The sequence below is a fragment of the Canis lupus genome, chromosome 13 (genome assembly GCF_011100685.1).
Source record: "Canis lupus familiaris isolate Mischka breed German Shepherd chromosome 13, alternate assembly UU_Cfam_GSD_1.0, whole genome shotgun sequence".
Taxonomy (NCBI): Eukaryota; Metazoa; Chordata; class Mammalia; order Carnivora; family Canidae; genus Canis; species Canis lupus.
This window is the reverse complement of record NC_049234.1, coordinates 48743678-48763706: the sequence shown is the minus strand read 5'-3', so window position 1 is coordinate 48763706 and position 20029 is coordinate 48743678. Positions and strand designations below refer to the sequence as shown.

At 38.2% G+C, this 20029-nt stretch overlaps 1 protein-coding gene across 1 annotated transcript; it reads right to left on the bottom strand.

The window, feature by feature from the left end:
* Positions 1–16006: 16006 nt before the first annotated feature.
* LOC119876942 (RNA-binding protein Musashi homolog 2-like) lies at positions 16007–18267 on the bottom strand. The gene has a single exon (XM_038556144.1). It carries the CDS (start codon positions 18239–18241, stop codon positions 17486–17488), a length of 756 nt encoding a protein of 251 aa, XP_038412072.1. The 5' UTR covers positions 18242–18267; the 3' UTR covers positions 16007–17485.
* Positions 18268–20029: the final 1762 nt, after the last annotated feature.

Sequence of the window (20029 nt, the reverse complement as noted above, 5' to 3'; positions counted from 1 at the left end):
GAAGAACTGGCCAGATCAGAATAATGTATATTATCATACACTATTACTCATGTATCCCCAAGTCATGAAGTCTCCAGGTCCCTAGTCTTTATGACTTTTCTTGATGTCTTTGATCTGTCTTTTCTACTCATTCATATTATGGGTCATTTGAAATCAGAGACCTTTAAGAAGATTGCTCTACACTGGCCTCTTTCTCAGAATCCATTGGCTGCTGGATCAGAACATTAGGCTAAATAAAACACTGTAAATGAGTCAACTTTAGTCATTATGTACACATAAATTATGAAAGAGGGGTTTCATTAGAATGATTGCTTCTGTCTAAATCAATCAAACAAAAAAAAAAAACCCCTCCTTGGGGAAACACAAACCCATCCCTGGGCAGAAAGAGTTGGTATCTGGAGGAAAATCCAGTTTTGCAACTTCAAATAAATTTGCTTTTCTACTTGAATTTTAGAAACATCTTAGATTTTATTAAATCAGGCATAAGTGGGACGCCTGGGTGGCTCTGTGGTTGAATGTCTGCCTTTGGCTCAGGGCGTGATCCTTGAGTCCTGGGATCGAGTCCCACATCAGGCTCCCTGCAGGGAGCCTGCTTCTCCCTCTTCCTATGTCTCTGCTTCTCTCTCTGTGTGTCTCTCATGAATAAATAAATAAAATCTTTAAAAAAAAAAAAACAGGCGTAAGTAAGCATACTTCTTATTTCCTCCAAAGACTCAGCAATACATCTAGGTGGCATGGACAAACTTAAAGTAAACAGAGGCAGGAGAGACTGGATAGGAAACGAAAAGAAGGAGATGAAAAGAAGGAATGATTGCTGAAGTAAAAAGAAAAGGGATGAGCATCATAATTTCCATTACCTTTTGTTTCAGAGCCATTTTGATTCACTTTTGTTTTGGACTGTTATTGTTAATTAATCCACCAGGTGGTGCTCTGAAATACCAAATAAACTTCAGTCCTTAAAAATGTATGTCACCTGGACCTTCCAGTGTTGACATACATCAAAACTGAAAATGACACATGTCTGATCACTCCTTATTTGAAAATATTTCTATTCTATAAATACATGAAATGTTAGAAAGATGAAATTTAGGATAAAAATTGAAGATTCATTTAAATTGTTATTTTTCACCATGAAAGACTCTTAACTATAGGAAACAGAGGGTTGCTGGAGTAGGGTAGGGGAGGGATGGGGTAATTTGATGATAGACATTAAGAAGGGCACATGATGTGATGAGCACTGGGTATTATACGCAACTGATGAATTATTGAACACTACATCTGAAACTAATGGTGTACAATATGTTGGCTAATTGAATTTAAATTTTAAAAAAAGAAAGTGGAAAAATGGTTATTTTAATTTTCCTTAAAGGTGTCTTTATATTTATAAAGTATAAATTTTAAAAATCAAGAGAATTGCAATGACTTTTTGTACCCCTAAAAATCTATGTTTACATATTCTCCTCCCAGTTTCTTAGTTGGTCCCCTGTTAGAGCCTTCTGTCCCCGTTGCATCTGTAGATGCTATGAGATGCAGAGTGAAGTTAATTGGAGGAGTCTAATTTTCTACATTCCACCTAGAATCACCAAACACACTAGCTCTATACTCCCAAGTTTTGGTCTCTGCTTTTGGTACACCTCTGTCTTCTGGGACCCCTCAGAAGCTGAGGTCCAGCTTGTCCATCTAGTACCCTGGTTTCCTCTTGGCTGCCTCCAAACACAAATTCCCAGATAGGTCTGACTCTACTCCCCCTTTCATAGCCACTGGAGGTGAATTTAGACTATTTTTTCAAAGTCTCTATGGCACAATATAATTTAAAGAGGAAAAAATAAGTGACAAGAGGAACTACGCATTGGGGGCTGTGTTCTCAAAGATTTGCATTAAATACTAATAATTATGACAAATGACATTGTGAATATAGCAACAATATCCTTGGAGTCAGACTGTCCTGAGTTCAGATCCTGACTACTCTACACATCACCTATGTGATTATGGCAAAACTTTGAACCTCATTTTTCTCTTCTGTATAATGATAATGATTCCTACTTTCCTTGGTTGTTGTGGGGATTAAATGAAATCTCAAACTTAAGGCACCTGGTTTAGTAGACTATCAGCTTCAATGCCCTTTCTTTTCCCTTTCTTACCCTAGTCCTGTGTTCCAAATTAAAATTTTTTCAGTGCCAGTAACAGGGGCACTTCTATGCTCCCCTAAGCCTTGTCTTGCCTTGGTAATTGGTTTCCAAATTTTCCTGATGTGACCACTGCCTGGATCTTCACTATCTTGCTACTTCCAGTTCCTCATTGCCTCGAGCTTTATGCTGCTGGAACAATCACTAGATGTAGTTTGCTGTCTGTAGCTTGCCTGCTTTCTAGAATGGCTGTTATCCCTAACAGCCTGCTCTCTGGGTACATCCTCCACTCCCATAGCCCAGTGAGATCCCCATTCCTGCTTTGGGGTTAACCTCCTAAACAACTGCCCTATTGTGAAGGCCTCATTTAAATCACTGGGCTTGATGATTTAGGAAAAGTGTTGCCCAGCTGCACTGTGCACAGCATCTTTGCTACCTATGCATGTGCAGAAAGGTGGTGATTTTTTAAAAATTTTATTTATTTATTCATGAGAGACAGAAAGAGAGAGAGAGAGGCAGAGACATAGGCATAGGGAGGAGCAGGCTCCATGCAGGAAGCCAGATGTGGGACTCAATCCCAGGTCTCCAGGATCACACCCTGGACTGAGGGCTTGCATAGGGCTTCCTGTTCAGTGTAGAACCTGCTTCTTCCTCTGCCTCTCTGCACCACCATGCATCTTGCTCGTGTTCTCTCTCTCTCTCTCTCTCAAGCAAATAAATAAAGTCTTTTAAAAAATTGCTTGCATAAATAAATAAATAAATAGGATGTGGAAGATGGTCTGTATGTCCTGACAGAGAGTGCTGACCTTTGCTAGGACAGCTTGAGGATCTGCAAAAGTTTCATCTGAGGTGTTGTATCACCATAAAGCATGGGTCCTTTCAAGACAGGAGTCCACTTAGTGGAGCCCCAGGCAGCAAAGTCAAGGCTGTAATATGAAGTCTGAAAGATGAAGTGAGGTCATCAACAAAAGACCAGATAAAGACCTCAGAAGCTGTGTGTCCTCAGAACAGGTGGTTCAGGCCCAAGGCCAAATACACTCACAGAATGAGTTACAGGGGCCTTCGAAGGCAAAGCTATCAGCTGGGAAAACGCATTAGGGCATGTTACTATTACTCTAGCTGCTTAACAGTGCACTCCTGTTTACATACATTTAAATACCAACCCAGTAATTCATGGGTATAATTTTCTATCATACTTCTTAAACTGTTTTTATGCTAAAAAGTGCCCTTTAGAAAGTCCATTTATCTGAATTATTTTTTTTTCCCACACTGGTGTAATAAACACAAATGCTTTTTCTGCTATGAGGAATTGACTCAACTTATATAAAATATAGCCTCATGCAGATTTTTACATTCAGTGCTTAAAATCCAAACATTTAAAATTCTGAGAGAAGTAATAAATAAATTTTAATAGAAACTCTGCAAATGCGCCACTTAATTAATGGTGGAAATGATTGTGAAAATCTGCTAGTTTTCATAGTGTTCCTAATTATAGACACAGAAATATTCTAGTAATTGGCATTTGGTCAAGCTCAGGATTATTTGAAATTGGTTCTCAATGCAAATTTTATCTCCAAAACTTGCGTCTGCTCTGCACAAACAGTAACACTGAGCAATAACCCAAAATGCATATGGTCCCAGTGAACCGACTGTCATAGTTTTAAGGAGTCCAAAATAAGACGTTTCAAGTTTCCAAAGCCATTTCTTCTTTATCTCCTCAGAAGAGTAACACCATTGGCAGCTCTGCAGTTCATTCCAAGTTGTACACACAACCATTCTCTCTAAAAAACAGAACCAAAATAAAAGACTGATTATTCTGAATGCTTTTTTCCCCCTGATCCAGTTTCGGTCATAAGGTGATGTTGGTTAACTTTAAATTTTGCTTAACAGGATCTTTAAAAATCAATGTAAAGGATGGATCTTAAGGGCAAGCTCAAAAAGCCAATCTCAAGTGGTTATATACTGGGTGATTATATAATAGCCTCCAAATGACAAAGTTATAGTGCTGGAGGAACAGACCAGTGGTTGCTGGGGCTAGTGCTGGGGCCCAGGGTGTCACAATTAAGGATTAACATTGGGAAGTTTCTCTGTAGTGGTGGAACCATTCTAAATCTTGATAGAAGTACTGGTTATTCAAATCTACACATACAATAAAACTTCATAGACTAGAAAAGAGGAAAGGGAAAAAAAAGTGTTTATAAAATCTGTGAAATCTGAATAAAGTCTACACCTGAGTTAATAAAATTGAACAATATTAGTGTCCTGTTTTTGACAATGAGCTAAGGGCATATAACATTATTGGGGGAAGCTGGGTGGAGGGTACATGGTAGCTCTACTACTTTTTCAGTTTCTTATAAACCTTAAACTATTCAAAGATAAAGTTTTTTTTTTTAAATCAGTAGAAAGTAATTAGGTGAAGGGTTTCTTTATTTCTTTTTAAATTTTTTTTCATTTATTTTTTATTGGTGTTCAATTTACCAACATACAGAATAACCCCCAGTGCCCGTCACCCATTCACTCCCACCCCCCACCCTCCTCCCCTTCTACCACCCCTAGTTCGTTTCCCAGAGTTAGGAGTCTTTATGTTCTGTCTCCCTTTCTGATATTTCCCACTCATTTCTTCTCCCTTCCCTTATATTCCCTTTCACTATTATTTATATTCCCCAAATGAATGAGAACATATAATGTTTAAATGACAGCATCTAGGTTCTTGGAATAAAGTATAAAGTAGAGACGTTAAATGCTTTAGGGAAAAAGGAAGGTTTGTAATAATTCATAGCAATTTCCCAATAATAATTTCCTAAATAGTATTTCCTTTTAGTGGTAGTTTCTTCTCCCCCTCCTGTTTGTCCAATTTTTAAAAATCTCCTATGCTCCTTTGTAACACATGAAAACTGTGCTTCCTTCTCTCCCACTATCTTCTATTTCTTGTGCAAAATGTCATCTCATTACCCTACAAAGCCAAAATCCAGGTCAATAACTTCCATCATTGTTATAAATTTAGTCCCTAGTCTATGTGTACTTCTTTGTATTTCTGGAGAGAGGATAGGGTGTTGGAAGAACCTTGACTAGCTAGGATAGTGAGGTAGAGAAGAGAATGTCTCCTTATTTAAACTTTACTAAGGGTAAGAGTCTCAGCATTCAAACCTCTGAATTGTTTTTTTTGCATGGCAAGAATGTGTCTAGATTTAAAAAAAATAAAACTACAAGTGAGTAAAAGTACTTCCAGCTGTCTCCAAATCCCTATATAACTCACTTTTATTGATTTATTTTTTTAAATTTTTATTTATTTATGATAGTCACAGAGAGAGAGAGAGGCACAGAGACACAGGCAGAGGGAGAAGCAGGCTCCATGCACCGGGAGCCCGATGTGGGATTTGATCCCGGGTCTCCAGGATCGCGCCCTGGGCCAAAGGCAGGCGCCAAACCGCTGCGCCACCCAGGGATCCCTATAACTCACTTTTAGAAATGATCTTTAGGAGGTACCTGGGAAGGGACTAGAGTAAACAAGAAATAAGTTGGTAATATTTTCTGTCACACTGGCCTGGTCAAAATGTTGACAAAATGAGGTGACATTCAAAATTGCTAATTTTCTCATTCCAGTGCAAAATTTCTTGGTACTGCAGAGGTCAAAGTCGATTTTCCAGAATTGTTTTAGGGTTCACGTTTACCTGAATCTTTAGGTCAATATGATACCAAATCTCAAGACAATAATCTATAATAGACTTATCCTATCTTTAAAGGGAAGAAAAAATAAAATGAAAAAAATGTGGGTACAGAAGTTTTCTGTTTGATATTCAAGAATGATTCTACATTGCTCAATTATATAAACAAACTTTGGAGATTCTTGGAAATGGCTTGCCAAATTCAATTTTCTTTATAGTTTTGACCAGTCTAAACTCTTCTCCAAAGCCTTTGGAAATGTGGGGGTCAAAGGAAGGCCAGAGTAAGAATTGCAATTGCAGTTACATGGAGTGTCTGTGTGGGATGAAGAATATGACTTCTTTTATTAAATATGACACAAGAAATAATTACCAAAGTGAACCCTGGTGTCTACTGGTGTATAATACATTTTGGTGTTGTGGAGTAATAGTGGTAGCAGATGAGTCATGAAATTAACATTTATAAGATACCAATCAGATCCTTTCAAATATCATCAGTGTCTGCATATCTTCTCTGCCCTTCATTGATTTTGAAATAAAGAAAAACAAATTACCCTGGTTCTAGAGAGCCTTATAAAAATGAATACGAAAATCTCTGGGATGGGGTTCTCATTGACTTAAAACTTGGCTAGCATTGTCATTCCTTTCTCAGTGTCTCTCTGGACAGTCTAAAGATATCTTAAATATCCTGAATGACGATTTGGGAATCCCTGGAATGTAGACTTCCAAAGGCAGTGACTTTGTGTTCCATGCCATGTCTCCAGTGCTGGAACAGTGCCTGACATAAGCGCTCAAGGGCCATTTGTTGAGTTGGATTGGTAAATTGTTATTGGGAAAAGAACTTTGTTTCTTCACTCAGACCAACCTTGGTTAGGAGCCTGACTCTGCCACTGGGGGACCTGGAAAATACTTCACTTCCCAGAGCTTCAGTTTTCTTGTGAATAGGGTGCTGACCAGATTAATCAAGATAGCATGCACAAAGTATCAAGCATGGAGCTTAGGAAGTACTGGGTTTTGGTGGATGATTGTTCCCTCAATAACTCATATCCATCCCATCCTTTTTCTGTTAGAGCTTTCTATTTTTCAAAATGCAATTAATTCAAAAGGAAGTACATCAGAGAAGACTATCCTGATTTCTAAAAGGAGTCTCCAGAAGCTGAATTCTGGGCAAAGGAACTCACTTCTTCCTGATTTCCTTTGCTTTACTAATCCTAAATTAATAACTACTTCATATTGGACCTATGCCAGTGTAAACATGGAAAACACACCACATTCTAGATTTCCATCAGACTTCACATTTGTTATTTTCAGATGGGATGGAGGTGGGGGAATTTGGGTCTAGTTGTGTGTTCTATTTTATTTTCCATTTATCAAGTAGGTTGTTACATGGACCTTTTGGATGTCTAGGATGACCCAAGAAGCTAAAAATGCAGACCTTTCTTCTTCCTTGACATCTCATGGTTGACATATTAAATTCCTCAAACAGGTGATTTCTAAGCATTCTTGTCTTATAGATTGATCACAAGTTCTTACTATCATTCAGTTCTAGTGTACCTTGAATCCCTCATTTACTTTACTTTTTTTTTTAAGATTTTATTTATTTATTCATGAGAGACACACACACATAGAGAGAAAGAGAGAGAGGCAGAGACACAGGTAGAGGGAGAAGCAGGCTCCATGCAGGAGCCTGATGTGGGACTCGATTCCAGGTCTCCAGGATCACACCCTAAGGTGAAGGTGGTACTAAACCACTGAGCCACCCGGGCTGCCCCTTCATTTACTTTATTAACTAATACTGTAATGGATTATTGGTTGCTGATTGTGTATCTGTGCATTCTAATGCAGTGAGGAATAACTGAAAATAAGAAACAAATTGAGGATATGGAATCTATTCTCAGGAAAAAATAACTATAAAGAAAAATTTAAATATATTTGTTGTGTTAAATGTATTTACAAAATGGATTGGATAAATACAGGTAAGCTATTATTATTATATGTGATTATTATTATAATTACTAGTTAAACTGAAAAGTCAAACCTTGTATACATTAGACAACTAGGAAAAATTATTTGGGAATATAGGCAAATGCTTGAGAATGTGGTAGAGCATTTATTTACATACTGGTGGGATTTTATTTTATTTTTTTATTTTTTATTTTTTTTAAAATTTTTATTTATGATAGTCACAGAGAGAGAGAAAGAGAGAGAGAGAGAGGGAGAGAGAGAGAGGGGCAGAGACACGGGCAGAGGGAGAAGCAGGCTCCATGCACCAGGAGCCCAACATGGGATTCGATCCCGGGTCTCCAAGATCGCGCCCTGGGCCAAAGGCAGGCGCCAAACCGCTGCGCCACCCAGGGATCCCACTGGTGGGATTTTAAAAAAGATTTATTTATTCATTTGAGAGAGACAGAGAGAGAGCATGAGTGGAAGGGGCAGAAGGAAAAGGAGAAAGAACCCCAAGCAAACTCTGGGCTGAGCTCAGAGCCGAGGCAGGACTTGATCTCACAACCCCAGCCAAAACCAAGAGTTGGGCACTCAACAAACTGTGCCACCCAGGTGCCGCTTATATATTATTTTTAAAAAGTTTTCACTCTTGAAATATAGTTGACACACATATATCATACATATATAGTTTCAAGTGTACAACTTGGTGATTTGATAATTCTATATGTTACCGCAATAAAGGTAGTTACCATCTGTCACTATACAACATTACTGCAGTATTAATGACTATATTCCCTATGCAGTACTTTTCATCTCTGTGACTTATTTATTTTATAACTGAAAGTTTATACTTCTTCCTCTTTATTTAGCCCATTCTCCCACCATCTCCCCTCTGGCAATACCAGTTTGGTCATATTTATAAGTCTCTTTTAGTTTGTTAATTTGTTCTATTTTTGAGATCCCAGATATAAGTGAAATCACATGGCATTTGTCTTTCTCTATCTGACTTATTTCAATTAACACAATACTCTCTAGGTCCATCCATGTTGTCACCAATGGCAAGATCTTTCTTTTTGATGGCTCAGTAATATCCATTGTATATGTATACACACACACACACACACACACACACACACACACACACACCACATCTTTTTTATCCTTTCATCTATTAATGGACAATTAGCCTATTTTAAATAATGCTACAATAAAAAATGGAGGTGCATATAACTTTAAACTTTGTATAATTTTAATTTTAATATGTAGTGTTATATTAATTCCAGGTGTGCAATATAGTGATTCAACAGTTCTATACATTACTCAGTGCTCATCATGATATGTGTCCTCTTAATCCCCTTCACCTATTTTACCCATTTCCCTACCCACCTCCTCTGATACCCATCAGTTTGTTCTCTATTAAGAATCTGTTTTTTGGTTTATCTCTTTTTTTCTTTGTTCATTTGTTTTGTTTCTTAAATTCCACATTTGAGTGAAATCAAATGGTATTTGTGTTTCTCTGATTGACCTATTCACTTAGTATTTTACCCTCTTAATTCATTGATGTTGTTGCAAATGGCAAGATTTCATTCTTCTTTGTGGATAATATTCCACTGATATACATATATATATATATATGTGTGCATGTGTGTATGTGTGTATGTATATATACACACATACACACACACACACCCCACATCTTCTTTATGCATTCATTTATTAATGAACACTTGGGCTAGTTCCATGATTTGGCTTTTGTAAACAATACTGCAATAAACATAGGGGCACATACATCTTTTCAAATTAATGCTTTATATTCTTTGAGTAAATACCATTTAGTGGAATTAATAGATCATGTGGTAATCCTATTTATAAGTTTTTGAGGAACCTCTATACCGTTTTCCATTGTGGCTGTACCCATTTGCATTCCCACCAACAGTGTAGAAAGGGTCTCTTTCATCCATATCTTTGCCAACACTAGTTGTTTCTTGTGTTGTTAATTTTAGCCATTCTGACAGGTGTGAGATGCTATCTCATTGTAATTTTTATTTGCATTTCCCTGATGATGAGTGGTGTTGACCATCTTTGAATATGCCTGTTGGCTGTTTTCTTTAGAGAAATGCCTATTCATGTCTTCTGCCCATTTTTAAATTGGATCATTTGTTTTTTTGGTGTTGAGTTGTATCAACTTTTTATATATTTTGGATACTAACCCCTTATCAGATATGTCATTTGCAAATATCTTCTCCTATTTAGTAGGCTTTTAGTTTTGTTGATTGTTTCCTTTGCTGTGAAGAAGCTTTTTATTTTGATATAGTCCCAATAGTTTGTGTTTCCTTTTGTTTCCCTTGTCCATGGAGACCTATCTAGAAAAATGTTTTTACAGTTAATATCAGATAAATTACTGCCTGTGCTCTCTTCTAGGCATTTTATGGTCTCACATTTAGATCGTCAATTCATTTTGAGTTTATTTTTGTATATGGTACAAGAAAGTGGTCCAGTTTCATTCTTTTGCATGTAACTGTTCCATTTTCCCAATGCCATTTGTTGAAGAGACTGTCTTTTCCCTATTGCACATCCTTGCCTCCTTTGTCTAAAATGACCATATAATTGTGAGTTTATTTCTGGGCTCTGTATTCTATTCTACTGATATCTAGGTGTCTGTTTTGTGCCAGTACCATACTGTTCTCATTACTACAGTGTTGTGGTATATCTTGAAATCTGGGGTGATACCTCCAGTTTTGTTCTTTTTCAAGTTTGCTTTGGTTATTCAGGGTTTTGTGGTTCCATACAAGTTTTAGGATTATTTGTTGTAGTTCTGTGGAAAATGCTGTTGGTATTTGATAAGGGTTTCATTAAATCTGTAGGTTCCTTTGAGTACTATGGACATTTTAACAATATTTGTTCTCCCAATCCATAAGTATGGAGTATCTTTCCATTTGCCCATGTCATTTTCAATTTCTTTCATTAATGTGTTATGGTTTTCAGAATATAAATCTTTCACCTCCTTGGTAAAGTTTATTTCTAGGTATTTTCTTATTTTTTAGTGTACTTATGAATGGGACTGTTTTATTAATTTATCTTTCTGTTACCTCATTATTAGTGTATAGAAATGCAATAGATTTCTGTATATTGATTTTTGTATCTTGTGACCCTACAGAATTCATGTATCAGTTCTAGTAGTTTTTTTTTTGGGTCTTTTGGGTTTTCTATATAAGTATCATGTCAACTCAAATAGTGAAAGTTTCTTTTTCCTTGCCAAATTGAATACCTTTTATTTCTTTTTCTTGTCTGATTGCTGTGGCTAAGACTTCCAGTACTATGTTGAATGAAAGTGGTTAGAGTGGACATCTTATTTTATTCCTGATCTTGGGGGAAAAGCTCTCAGTTTTTCACCATTCAGTAGGATATTGGCTGTCTGTTTTTCTTATAAGGCCTTTATTATGTTGAGGTATGTTCCCTCTAAACCTAATTTATTGAGGATTTTTATCATGAATGGATGTTGCACTTTGTCAAATGCTTTTTCTACATCTATTGAGATGATCACATGGTTTTTATCCTTTCTGTTATTGACTTGATATATCATATTGATTGATTTGTGAATATTGCATCACACTTGCATCCCAGAAATGAATCCCACTTGATTGTGATGAATGCTTTTTAAAATGTATTGTTGGATTTGGTTTGCTAATATTTTGTTGAGGATTTTTACATCTATGTTCATCAGGGATATTGTTCTGTAATTCTCTTTTTTGGTAGTTTTAAATTTAGTTTTGGTATCAGAGTAAATACTGACCTCATAGAATGAATTCGGAGGGTTTCCTTCCTCTTCTATTTTTTTTTTTTTTTTTTTTGGAACAGTTTGAGAAGAATAGGTATTAACTCTTCCTTAAATTCACAGGTGAATTCATCTGGCCCTGGGCTTTTGTTTGTTGGGAGATTTTTAACTACTGATTTTGTTTCTTTGCTGGTTATTTGCTTTTTTTGTTGGTCTGTTCAAGTTTTCTATTTCTACTTATTTCAGTTTTGGTAGTTTATATGTTTCTAGGAATTTATCCATTTCTTCCGGGTTGTCTGATTTGTTGGCATAGTTTTTCATAATATTCTCTTATAAACTGTACTTCTGTGCTGTTGGCCATCATTTTTACTCTCTCATTTATGATTTTATTTATTTGGGTCCTTTCTCTTTTCTTTTTGATAAGTCTGGATAGAGTTTTACCAATTTTATTATTTTTTTCAAAGAACTAACTCCTGGTTTCATTGATCTATCCTATTGGTTGTTTTTAGTTTACATTTCATTTATTTGTGCTCTAATCTTTATTTACTTTCTTCTGATTTGAGATTTTGTTTGTTCTTTTTCTAACAGGTATTAAGGTTAGGTTGTGTATTTGAGATTTTTCTTACTTCTCAAGATAGGCCTGTATTGTTATACACTTCCCTCTTATAACAACCTTTGCTGCATCCCAAAGATTTGGGACCATTTTATTTTCATTTTCACTTGTCTCCATGTATTTTTTTATGTTGTCTTTGATTTCTTGGTTGACCCATTCATTGTTGGTAGCATGTTATTTAATTTCCATGTATTTGTGGTCTTTTCATATTTTTTTTTCTCATGGCTGATTTCTAGTTTCATAGCGTTGTGATCGGAAAAGATGCAAGGAATGGCTTTGATCTTTTTGAATTTGTTAAGACTTGTTTTGTGGCATAATATGTGATATATTCTAGATAATGATCTATATGCACTTGAAAAGAAATGTGTATTCTGTTTTAGGATAGAATGTTCTTAATATATCTGTTAGGTCCATTTAGTCCAATATATCATTCAAAGCCTGTTTCTTTCACTGTTTCTTGTTGATTTTCTGTTTGGATGATCTAGCCGTTAATGTAAGTGGGGTGTTAAAGTCCCCTATTATTGTATTACTATTTTTTTAAGATTTTATTTATTCATGAGAGACACACACACAAAGAGAGAGAGAGAGAGGCAAAGACACAGGCAGAGGGAGAAGCAGGCTCCATGCAGGACCCATGCCTGGGTCTCCAGGATCACGCCCTGGGCCTAAGGCAGGCACTAAACTGCTGAGCCACCCAGGGATCCCTTTTTGTACTACTATTGATTACTTCCTCTATGTTTGTTATTTGCTGCTTTATGTATTTGGGTGCTCCCATGTTGGGTGCATAAATATTTATAATCATTATATCTTCTTGTTGGATTGTCCCCTTTATCACTATACAGTGTCCTTGTTTGTGTCTTGTACAGCCTTTGTTTTTTTTTAAATAAATTTATTTTTTATTGGTGTTCAATTTACCAACATACAGAATAACACCCAGTGCTCATCCCGTCAAGTGCCCCCCTCAGTGCCCGTCACCCATTCACCCCCACCCCTACCCCTCCTCCCCTTCCACCACCCCTAGTTCGTTTCCCAGAGTTAGGTGTCTTTATGTTCTGTCTCCCTTTCTGATATTTCCCCACATTTCTTCTCCCTTCCCTTATATTCCCTTTCACTATTATTTATACTCCCCAAATGAATGAGAACATATAATGTTTGTCCTTCTCCGATTGACTTACTGCACTCAGCATAATACCCTCCAGTTCCATCCACGTTGAAGCAAATGGTGGGTATTTGTCGTTTCTAATGGCTGAGTAATATTCCATTGTATACATAAACCACATCTTCTTTATCCATTCATCTTTCGATGGACACCGAGGCTCCCTCCACAGTTTAGCTATTGTGGCCATTGCTGCTATAAACATCGGGGTGCAGGTGTCCCGGCGTTTCATTGCATCTGTATCTTTGGGGTAAGTCCCCACCAGTGCAATTGCTGGGTCGTAGGGCAGGTCTATTTTTAACTCTTTGAGGAACCTCCACATAGTTTTCCAGAGTGGCTGCACCAGTTCACATTCCCACCAACAGTGTAAGAGGGTTCCCTTTTCTCCGCATCCTCTCCAACATTTGTTGTTTCCTGTCTTATTAATTTTCCCCATTCTCACTGGTGTGAGGTGGTATCTCATTGTGGTTTTGATTTGTATTTCCCTGATGGCAAGTGATGCAGAGCATTTTCTCATATGCGTGTTGGCCATGTCTATGTCTTCCTCTGTGAGATTTCTCTTCATGTCTTTTGCCCATTTCATGATTGGATTGTTTGTTTCTTTGGTGTTGAGTTTAATAAGTTCTTTATAGATCTTGGAAACTAGCCCTTTATCTGATAGTCATTTGCAAATATCTTCTCCCGTTCTGTAGGTTGTCTTTTAGTTTTGTTGACTGTATCCTTTGCTGTGCAAAAGCTTCTTATCTTGATGAAGTCCCAATAGTTCATTTTTGCTTTTGTGTCTTTTGCCTTCGTGGATGTATCTTGCAAGAAGTTACTGTGGCTGAGTTCAAAAAGGGTGTTGCCTGTGTTCTCCTCTAGGATTTTGATGGAATCTTGTCTCACATTTAGATCTTTCATCCATTTTGAGTTTATCTTTGTGTATGGTGAAAGAGAGTGGTCTAGTTTCATTCTTCTGCATGTGGATGTCCAATTTTCCCAGCACCATTTATTGAAGAGACTGTCTTTCTTCCAATGGATAGTCTTTCCTCCTTTATCGAATATTAGTTGACCATAAAGTTCAGGGTTCACTTCTGGGTTCTCTATTCTTTTCCATTGATCTATGTGTCTGTTTTTGTGCCAGTACCACACTGTCTTGATGACCACAGCTTTGTAGTACAACCTGAAATCTGGCATTGTGATGCCCCCAGATATGTTTTGTTTTTTTTAAATTCCCCTGGCTATTCGGGGTCTTTTCTGATTCCACACAAATCTTAAAATAATTTGTTCTAACTCTCTGAAGAAAGTCCATGGTATTTTGATAGGGATTGCATTAAATGTGTAAATTGCCCTGGGTAACATTGACATTTTCACAATATTAATTCTGCAGTCCATGAGCATGGAATATTTTTCCATCTCTTTGTGTTTTCCTCAATTTCTTTCAGAAGTGTGCTATAGTTTTGAAGGTATAGATCCTTTACCTCTTTGGTTAGGTTTATTCCTAGGTATCTTAGGCTTTTGGGTGCAATTGTAAATGGGATTGACTCCTTAATTTCTCTTTCTTCAGTCTCATTGTTAGTGTATAGAAATGCCACTGATTTCTGGGCATTGATTTTGTATCCAACAAAAATGTCTTTTTGTTGTCTGATTGCTGAGGCTAGGACTTCCAGTACTATGTTGAATAGCAGTGGTGAGAGTGGACATCCCTGTCTTGTTCCTGATCTTAGGGGAAAGGCTCCCAGTGCTTCCCCATTAAGAATGATATTTGCTGTGGGCTTTTCGTAGATGGCTTTTAAGATGTTGAGGAATGTTCCCTCTATCCCTACACTCTGAAGAGTTTTGATCAGAAAGGGATGCTGTATTTTGTCAAATGCTTTCTCTGCATCTAATGAGAGGATCATATGGTTCTTGGTTTTTCTCTTGCTGATATGATGAATCACACTGATTGTTTTACGGGTGTTGAACCAGCCTTGTGTCCCAGGGATAAATCCTACTTGGTCATGGTAAATAATTTTCTTAATGTACTGTTGGATCCTATTGGCCAGTATCTTGTTGAGAATTTTTGCATCCATGTTCATCAGGGATATTGGTCTGTAATTCTCCCTTTTGGTGGGGTCTTTGGTTTTGAAATTAAGGTGATGCTGGCCTCATGGAACGAATTTGGAAGTACTCCATCTCTTTCTATCTTTCCAAACAGCTTTAGGAGAATAGGTATGGTTTCTTCTTTAAACGTTTGATAGAATTCCCCTGGGAAGCCCTCTGGCCCTGGACTCTTGTGTCTTGGGAGGTTTTTGATGACTGCTTCAATTTCCTCCCTGGTTATTGGCCTGTTCAGGTTTTCTATTTCTTCCTGTTCCAGTTTTGGTAGTTTGTGGCTTTCCAGGAATGCGTCCATTTCTTCTAGATTGCCTAATTTATTGGCGTATAGTTGTTCATAATATGTTTTTAAAATCGTTTGTATTTCCTTTTGTTGGTAGTGATCTCTCCTTTCTCATTCATGATTTTAATTTGAGTCTTCTCTCTCTTCTTTTTAATAAGGCTGGCTAATGGTTTATCTATCTTATTAATTCTTTCAAAGAACCAACTCCTGGTTCTGTTGATCTGTTCCACAGTTCTTCTGGTCTCGATTTCGTTGAGTTCTGCTTGAATCTTTGTTAAGTCTCTTCTTCTGCTGGGTGTAGGATCTATTTGCTGTTTTTTCTCTAGCTCCTTTATGTGTAAGGTTAGCTTTTGTATTTGAGTTCTTTCCAGTTTTTTTTTTTTTTTTTCCGTGGTAAACAATTTATTTTTCTACCTCAGTTGCTTACAGGGGGAAAAAATAAAACGTCATTAGGGAGAAGCACAGATGAACTCTTTACAGAGATGAAGAAAATTCACAATCGCTAAAACATTGGTGAGGCAAGCATACTAGGACACGTTCACCAAAGCAAAGCAATTCATAGCAGAACAAAATAAAGCGGGGAGGAGGGGGGAGCCATACAGAATTGTTAAAAAAACAAAAAAACAAAAAAACAAAAAAACAACAACAACAAAAACCCAGCACTCATGAAAAAGCCTGCAGGAAAATAACAGGAAACTAACCAATTATTACATAAAGCATCTTTAATGAGATGAGCAAAACCATACAGGTTGGGTCTCAAGGACAGTGATGTTCCAACAGATGGATCTGCTCACATCAAATGCGTCCAGTGGAAGCATGCGGGTCACTTCTCACAAACTATGAGCGTAAACAAAGGGGTGGCCCTTTAGGGTCCTGCTGAGCTATACTTCATTAATCCAAGAGAGTGGGGATATTTCAAACAGGGACGTGGAGGGGGTCGGGATCGTGGGGAAGGCAAGCCCTACTCGGAGTGGTCATCAGGAGTGCCAATCTGATCAGGACAGGCCTCTGGGTTCTGTCCCTCCTGCCCTGGGGGCCAAGAGGCCCTGACGCCAGTAGCAAATCCAAGGCCAGCGAGGACAGGGAGGTGCGGGTGGGGGTGCTGGGGGAGGAGGGGCCTGCTGTGGGTCAGTGCCCACAATGCCTGAAATGTGGCAATGCCCCAGTGCGTTTGCTGCCTCTTCTCAAAGACAGGTGCACTGATCATTATGGTTAACAGCCACTGAGGGGCTGGCCCCCAAAACAGACAGCCAGATAATGATGGTTTTCCAGATACAGTTTTGCTCCCAGATGAAGCTTTTCATATTACTATTTACAGAACAGAGTGTGCGTGTATGTGTGTGTGTGTGTTCATTGTTGGTACCATCCACCACAGGACACAGGTGCTCTAAGTCGCACATCCCCAATTCCTGTGGGCCACCAGCACAAAAAGCTCACCTCATAAAATGCCCCAAGAAGCCTATTTGGTTAATATTTAAAATAATTTGATGCCCGTTTCCTGGATCCCCTGAGGAGGCTCTCTGAAGTTTGTGAGAAGTTTCCCTCTGGCCCCGTTACATTCCAGGTGGGGATTGGGGTGCAGCGGAGTGGGGAGGGGGTATTCACAGTGTGTCCAAGAAGCAAAATGGGAGGGGATGGCAGAAGGAAAAAAAAATTTTTTTTTAAACTGAATGAAGCAATGAGGACGAGTCTTTTCCAAGAATTAAAAATGAGAAAAAGAACATTCGTTCAAACAGGCAGCTAGAACAGTCTCAGTGGGCACTGACAGCAGCTGGGGTGGCCCCGGCCGGGACTGTGTCCTCTCTCTAGTTATGGTAGCAAACCCCAATTTGCTATGCCTCTCTTAAGAGCTAGTTGATAAAAATTATGTCTTGTGAAATCGGCAAGTAGTCTGGGAACTGATAACCATAGCTAGGAGCAAATCCAGGGTAGCCGCGGCCATAGGTTGCCACAAAGTTGGGGTAGCCTAGCATTCCCATGCCAAGCATGAACGCGTCCATGGTATAAGGCAGTCCCCGGGCCCGGCCTCTTGTCCCCGGTGGGAACATGACTTCCTTAGGCTGAGCTTTCTTACATTCTACCATTTTATTATTGATTTCATGGAAATGAATCTCACAGACTTTCTCCACAACATCTTCATTCTCAAACGTGACAAAGCCAAACCCTCTGTGCCTGTTGGTTGTCTTATCAAACATCAGCATTGCGTCCTCCACCTTGCCAAACTGCTCAAAGTATTGCTTTACATCTTCCACCACTGTGTTCGCAGATAATCCGCCTACAAATATTTTCTTTGTTCTTGTGACCATCTTGGGTTGTGCCCGACGAGGAAATGCAACTTTAGGATCAATCGTCTTGGAATCTAACTCATGGTGGGGCTGACCTAATACTTTATCTACACTTGCTGGATCTGCGAACGTGACGAAACCGAAGCCTCTGGAGCGTTTCGTAGTGGGATCTCTCATGACCATACATTCTCTAATTTCTCCAAATTTGCTAAAATAGTCTCTAAGGCTATCTGGTGAGGTCTGCCAGCTTAGTCCGCCGATAAACATTTTACTAGAGGGAGAAAACATAACAGAAGTGAGCACCGATGTCAGATCGGCCATTTTGACGTGTAACTTACAAAAGCTAAAAGGAAAGCAGCTCTTTCCAGTTTTTGAATGGATGCTTGTATTGCGATGTATTTCCCCCTTAGGACTGCTTTTGCTGCATCCCAAAGATTTTGAACGGTTGTATCTTCATTCTCATTAGTTTCCATGAATCTTTTTAATTCTTCCTTAATTTCCTGGTTGACCCTTTCATCTTTTAGCAGGATGGTCCTTAACCTCCACGTGTTTGAGGTCCTTCCAAACTTCTTGTTGTGATTTAGTTCTAATTTCAAGGCATTATGGTCTGAGTATATGCAGGGGACGATCCCAATCTTTTGGTATTGGTTCAGACCCGATTTGTGACCCAGTATGTGGTCTATTCTGGAGAAAGTCCCATGTGCAGTTGAGAAGAATGTGTATTCAGCTGAGTTTGGATGTAAAGTTCTGTAGATATCTGTGAAATCCATCTGGTCCAGTGTATCATTTAAAGCTCTCGTTTCTTTAGAGATGTTGTGCTTAGAAGACCTATCGAGTATAGAAAGAGCTAGATTGAAGTCACCAAGTATGAGTGTATTATTATCTAAGTATTTCTTCCCTTTGGTTATTAATTGATTTAAATATTTGGCAGTTCCCACATTCGGGGCATATATATTGAGGATTGTTAAGTCCTCTTGTTGGATAGATCCTTTTAGTATGATATAGTGTCCCTCTTCATCTCTTACTACAGTCTTCGGGGTAAATTTTAGTTTATCTGATATAAGGATGGCTACCCCTGCTTTCTTTTGAGGACCATTTGAATGGTAAATGGTTCTCCAACCTTTTATTTTCAGGCTGTAGGTGTCCTTCTGTCTAAAATGAGTCTCTTAAAAAAAATAAAAATAAAAATAAAATGAGTCTCTTGTAGACAGCAAATAGATGGGTCCTGCTTTTTTATCCAGTCTGAAACCCTGCGCCTTTTGATGGGGTCATTAAGCCCATTCACGTTCAGAGTTACTATTGAGACATATGAGTTTAGTGTCATCATGATATCTATTCAGTCCTTGTTTTTGTGGATTGTTCCACTGAACTTCTTCTTAAAGGGGAATTTTAAGAGTCCCCCTTAAAATTTCTTGCAGAGCTGGTTTGGAGGTCACATATTCTTTCAGTTGCTGCCTGTCTTGGAAGCTCTTTATCTCTCCTTCCATTTTGAATGAGAGCCTTGCTGGATAAAGTATTCTTGGTTGCATGTTCTTCTCATTTAGGACCCTGAATATATCCTGCCAGCCCTTTCTGGCCTGCCAGGTCTCTGTGGAGAGGTCTGCTGTTACCCTAATACTCCTCCCCATAAAGGTCAGGGATTTCTTGTCTCTTGCTGCTTTAAGGATCTTCTCTTTATCTTTGGAATTGGCAAGCTTCACTATTAAATGTCGAGGTGTTGAATGGTTTTTATTGATTTGTGTCTGTTTCCCTTCCCAGATTAGGAAAGTTTTCAGCTATGATTTGTTCAAATACATACTCTGGCCCTCTGGCCCTTTCAGCGCCCTCGGGAACCCCAATTAAACGTAGGTTTTTCTTCCTCAGGCTGTCGTTTATTTCCCTTAATCTATTCATGGTCTTTTAATTGTTTGTCTCTTTTTTCCTCAGTTTCCCTCTTTGCCATCAACTTGTCTTCTATGTCACTCACTCGTTCTTCCACCTCGTTAACCCTCGTTGTTAGGACTTCTAGTTTGGATTGCATCTCATTCAATTGATTTTTAATTTCTGCCTGATTGGATCTAAATTCTGCAGTCATGAAGTCTCTTGAGTCCTTTATGCTTTTTTCTAGAG

Excerpts from the sequence above, each read along its gene's own strand:
- LOC119876942 (XM_038556144.1), bottom strand. The coding sequence starts at position 18,241 with ATGGCCGATCTGACATCGGTGCTCACTTCTGTTATGTTTTCTCCCTCT.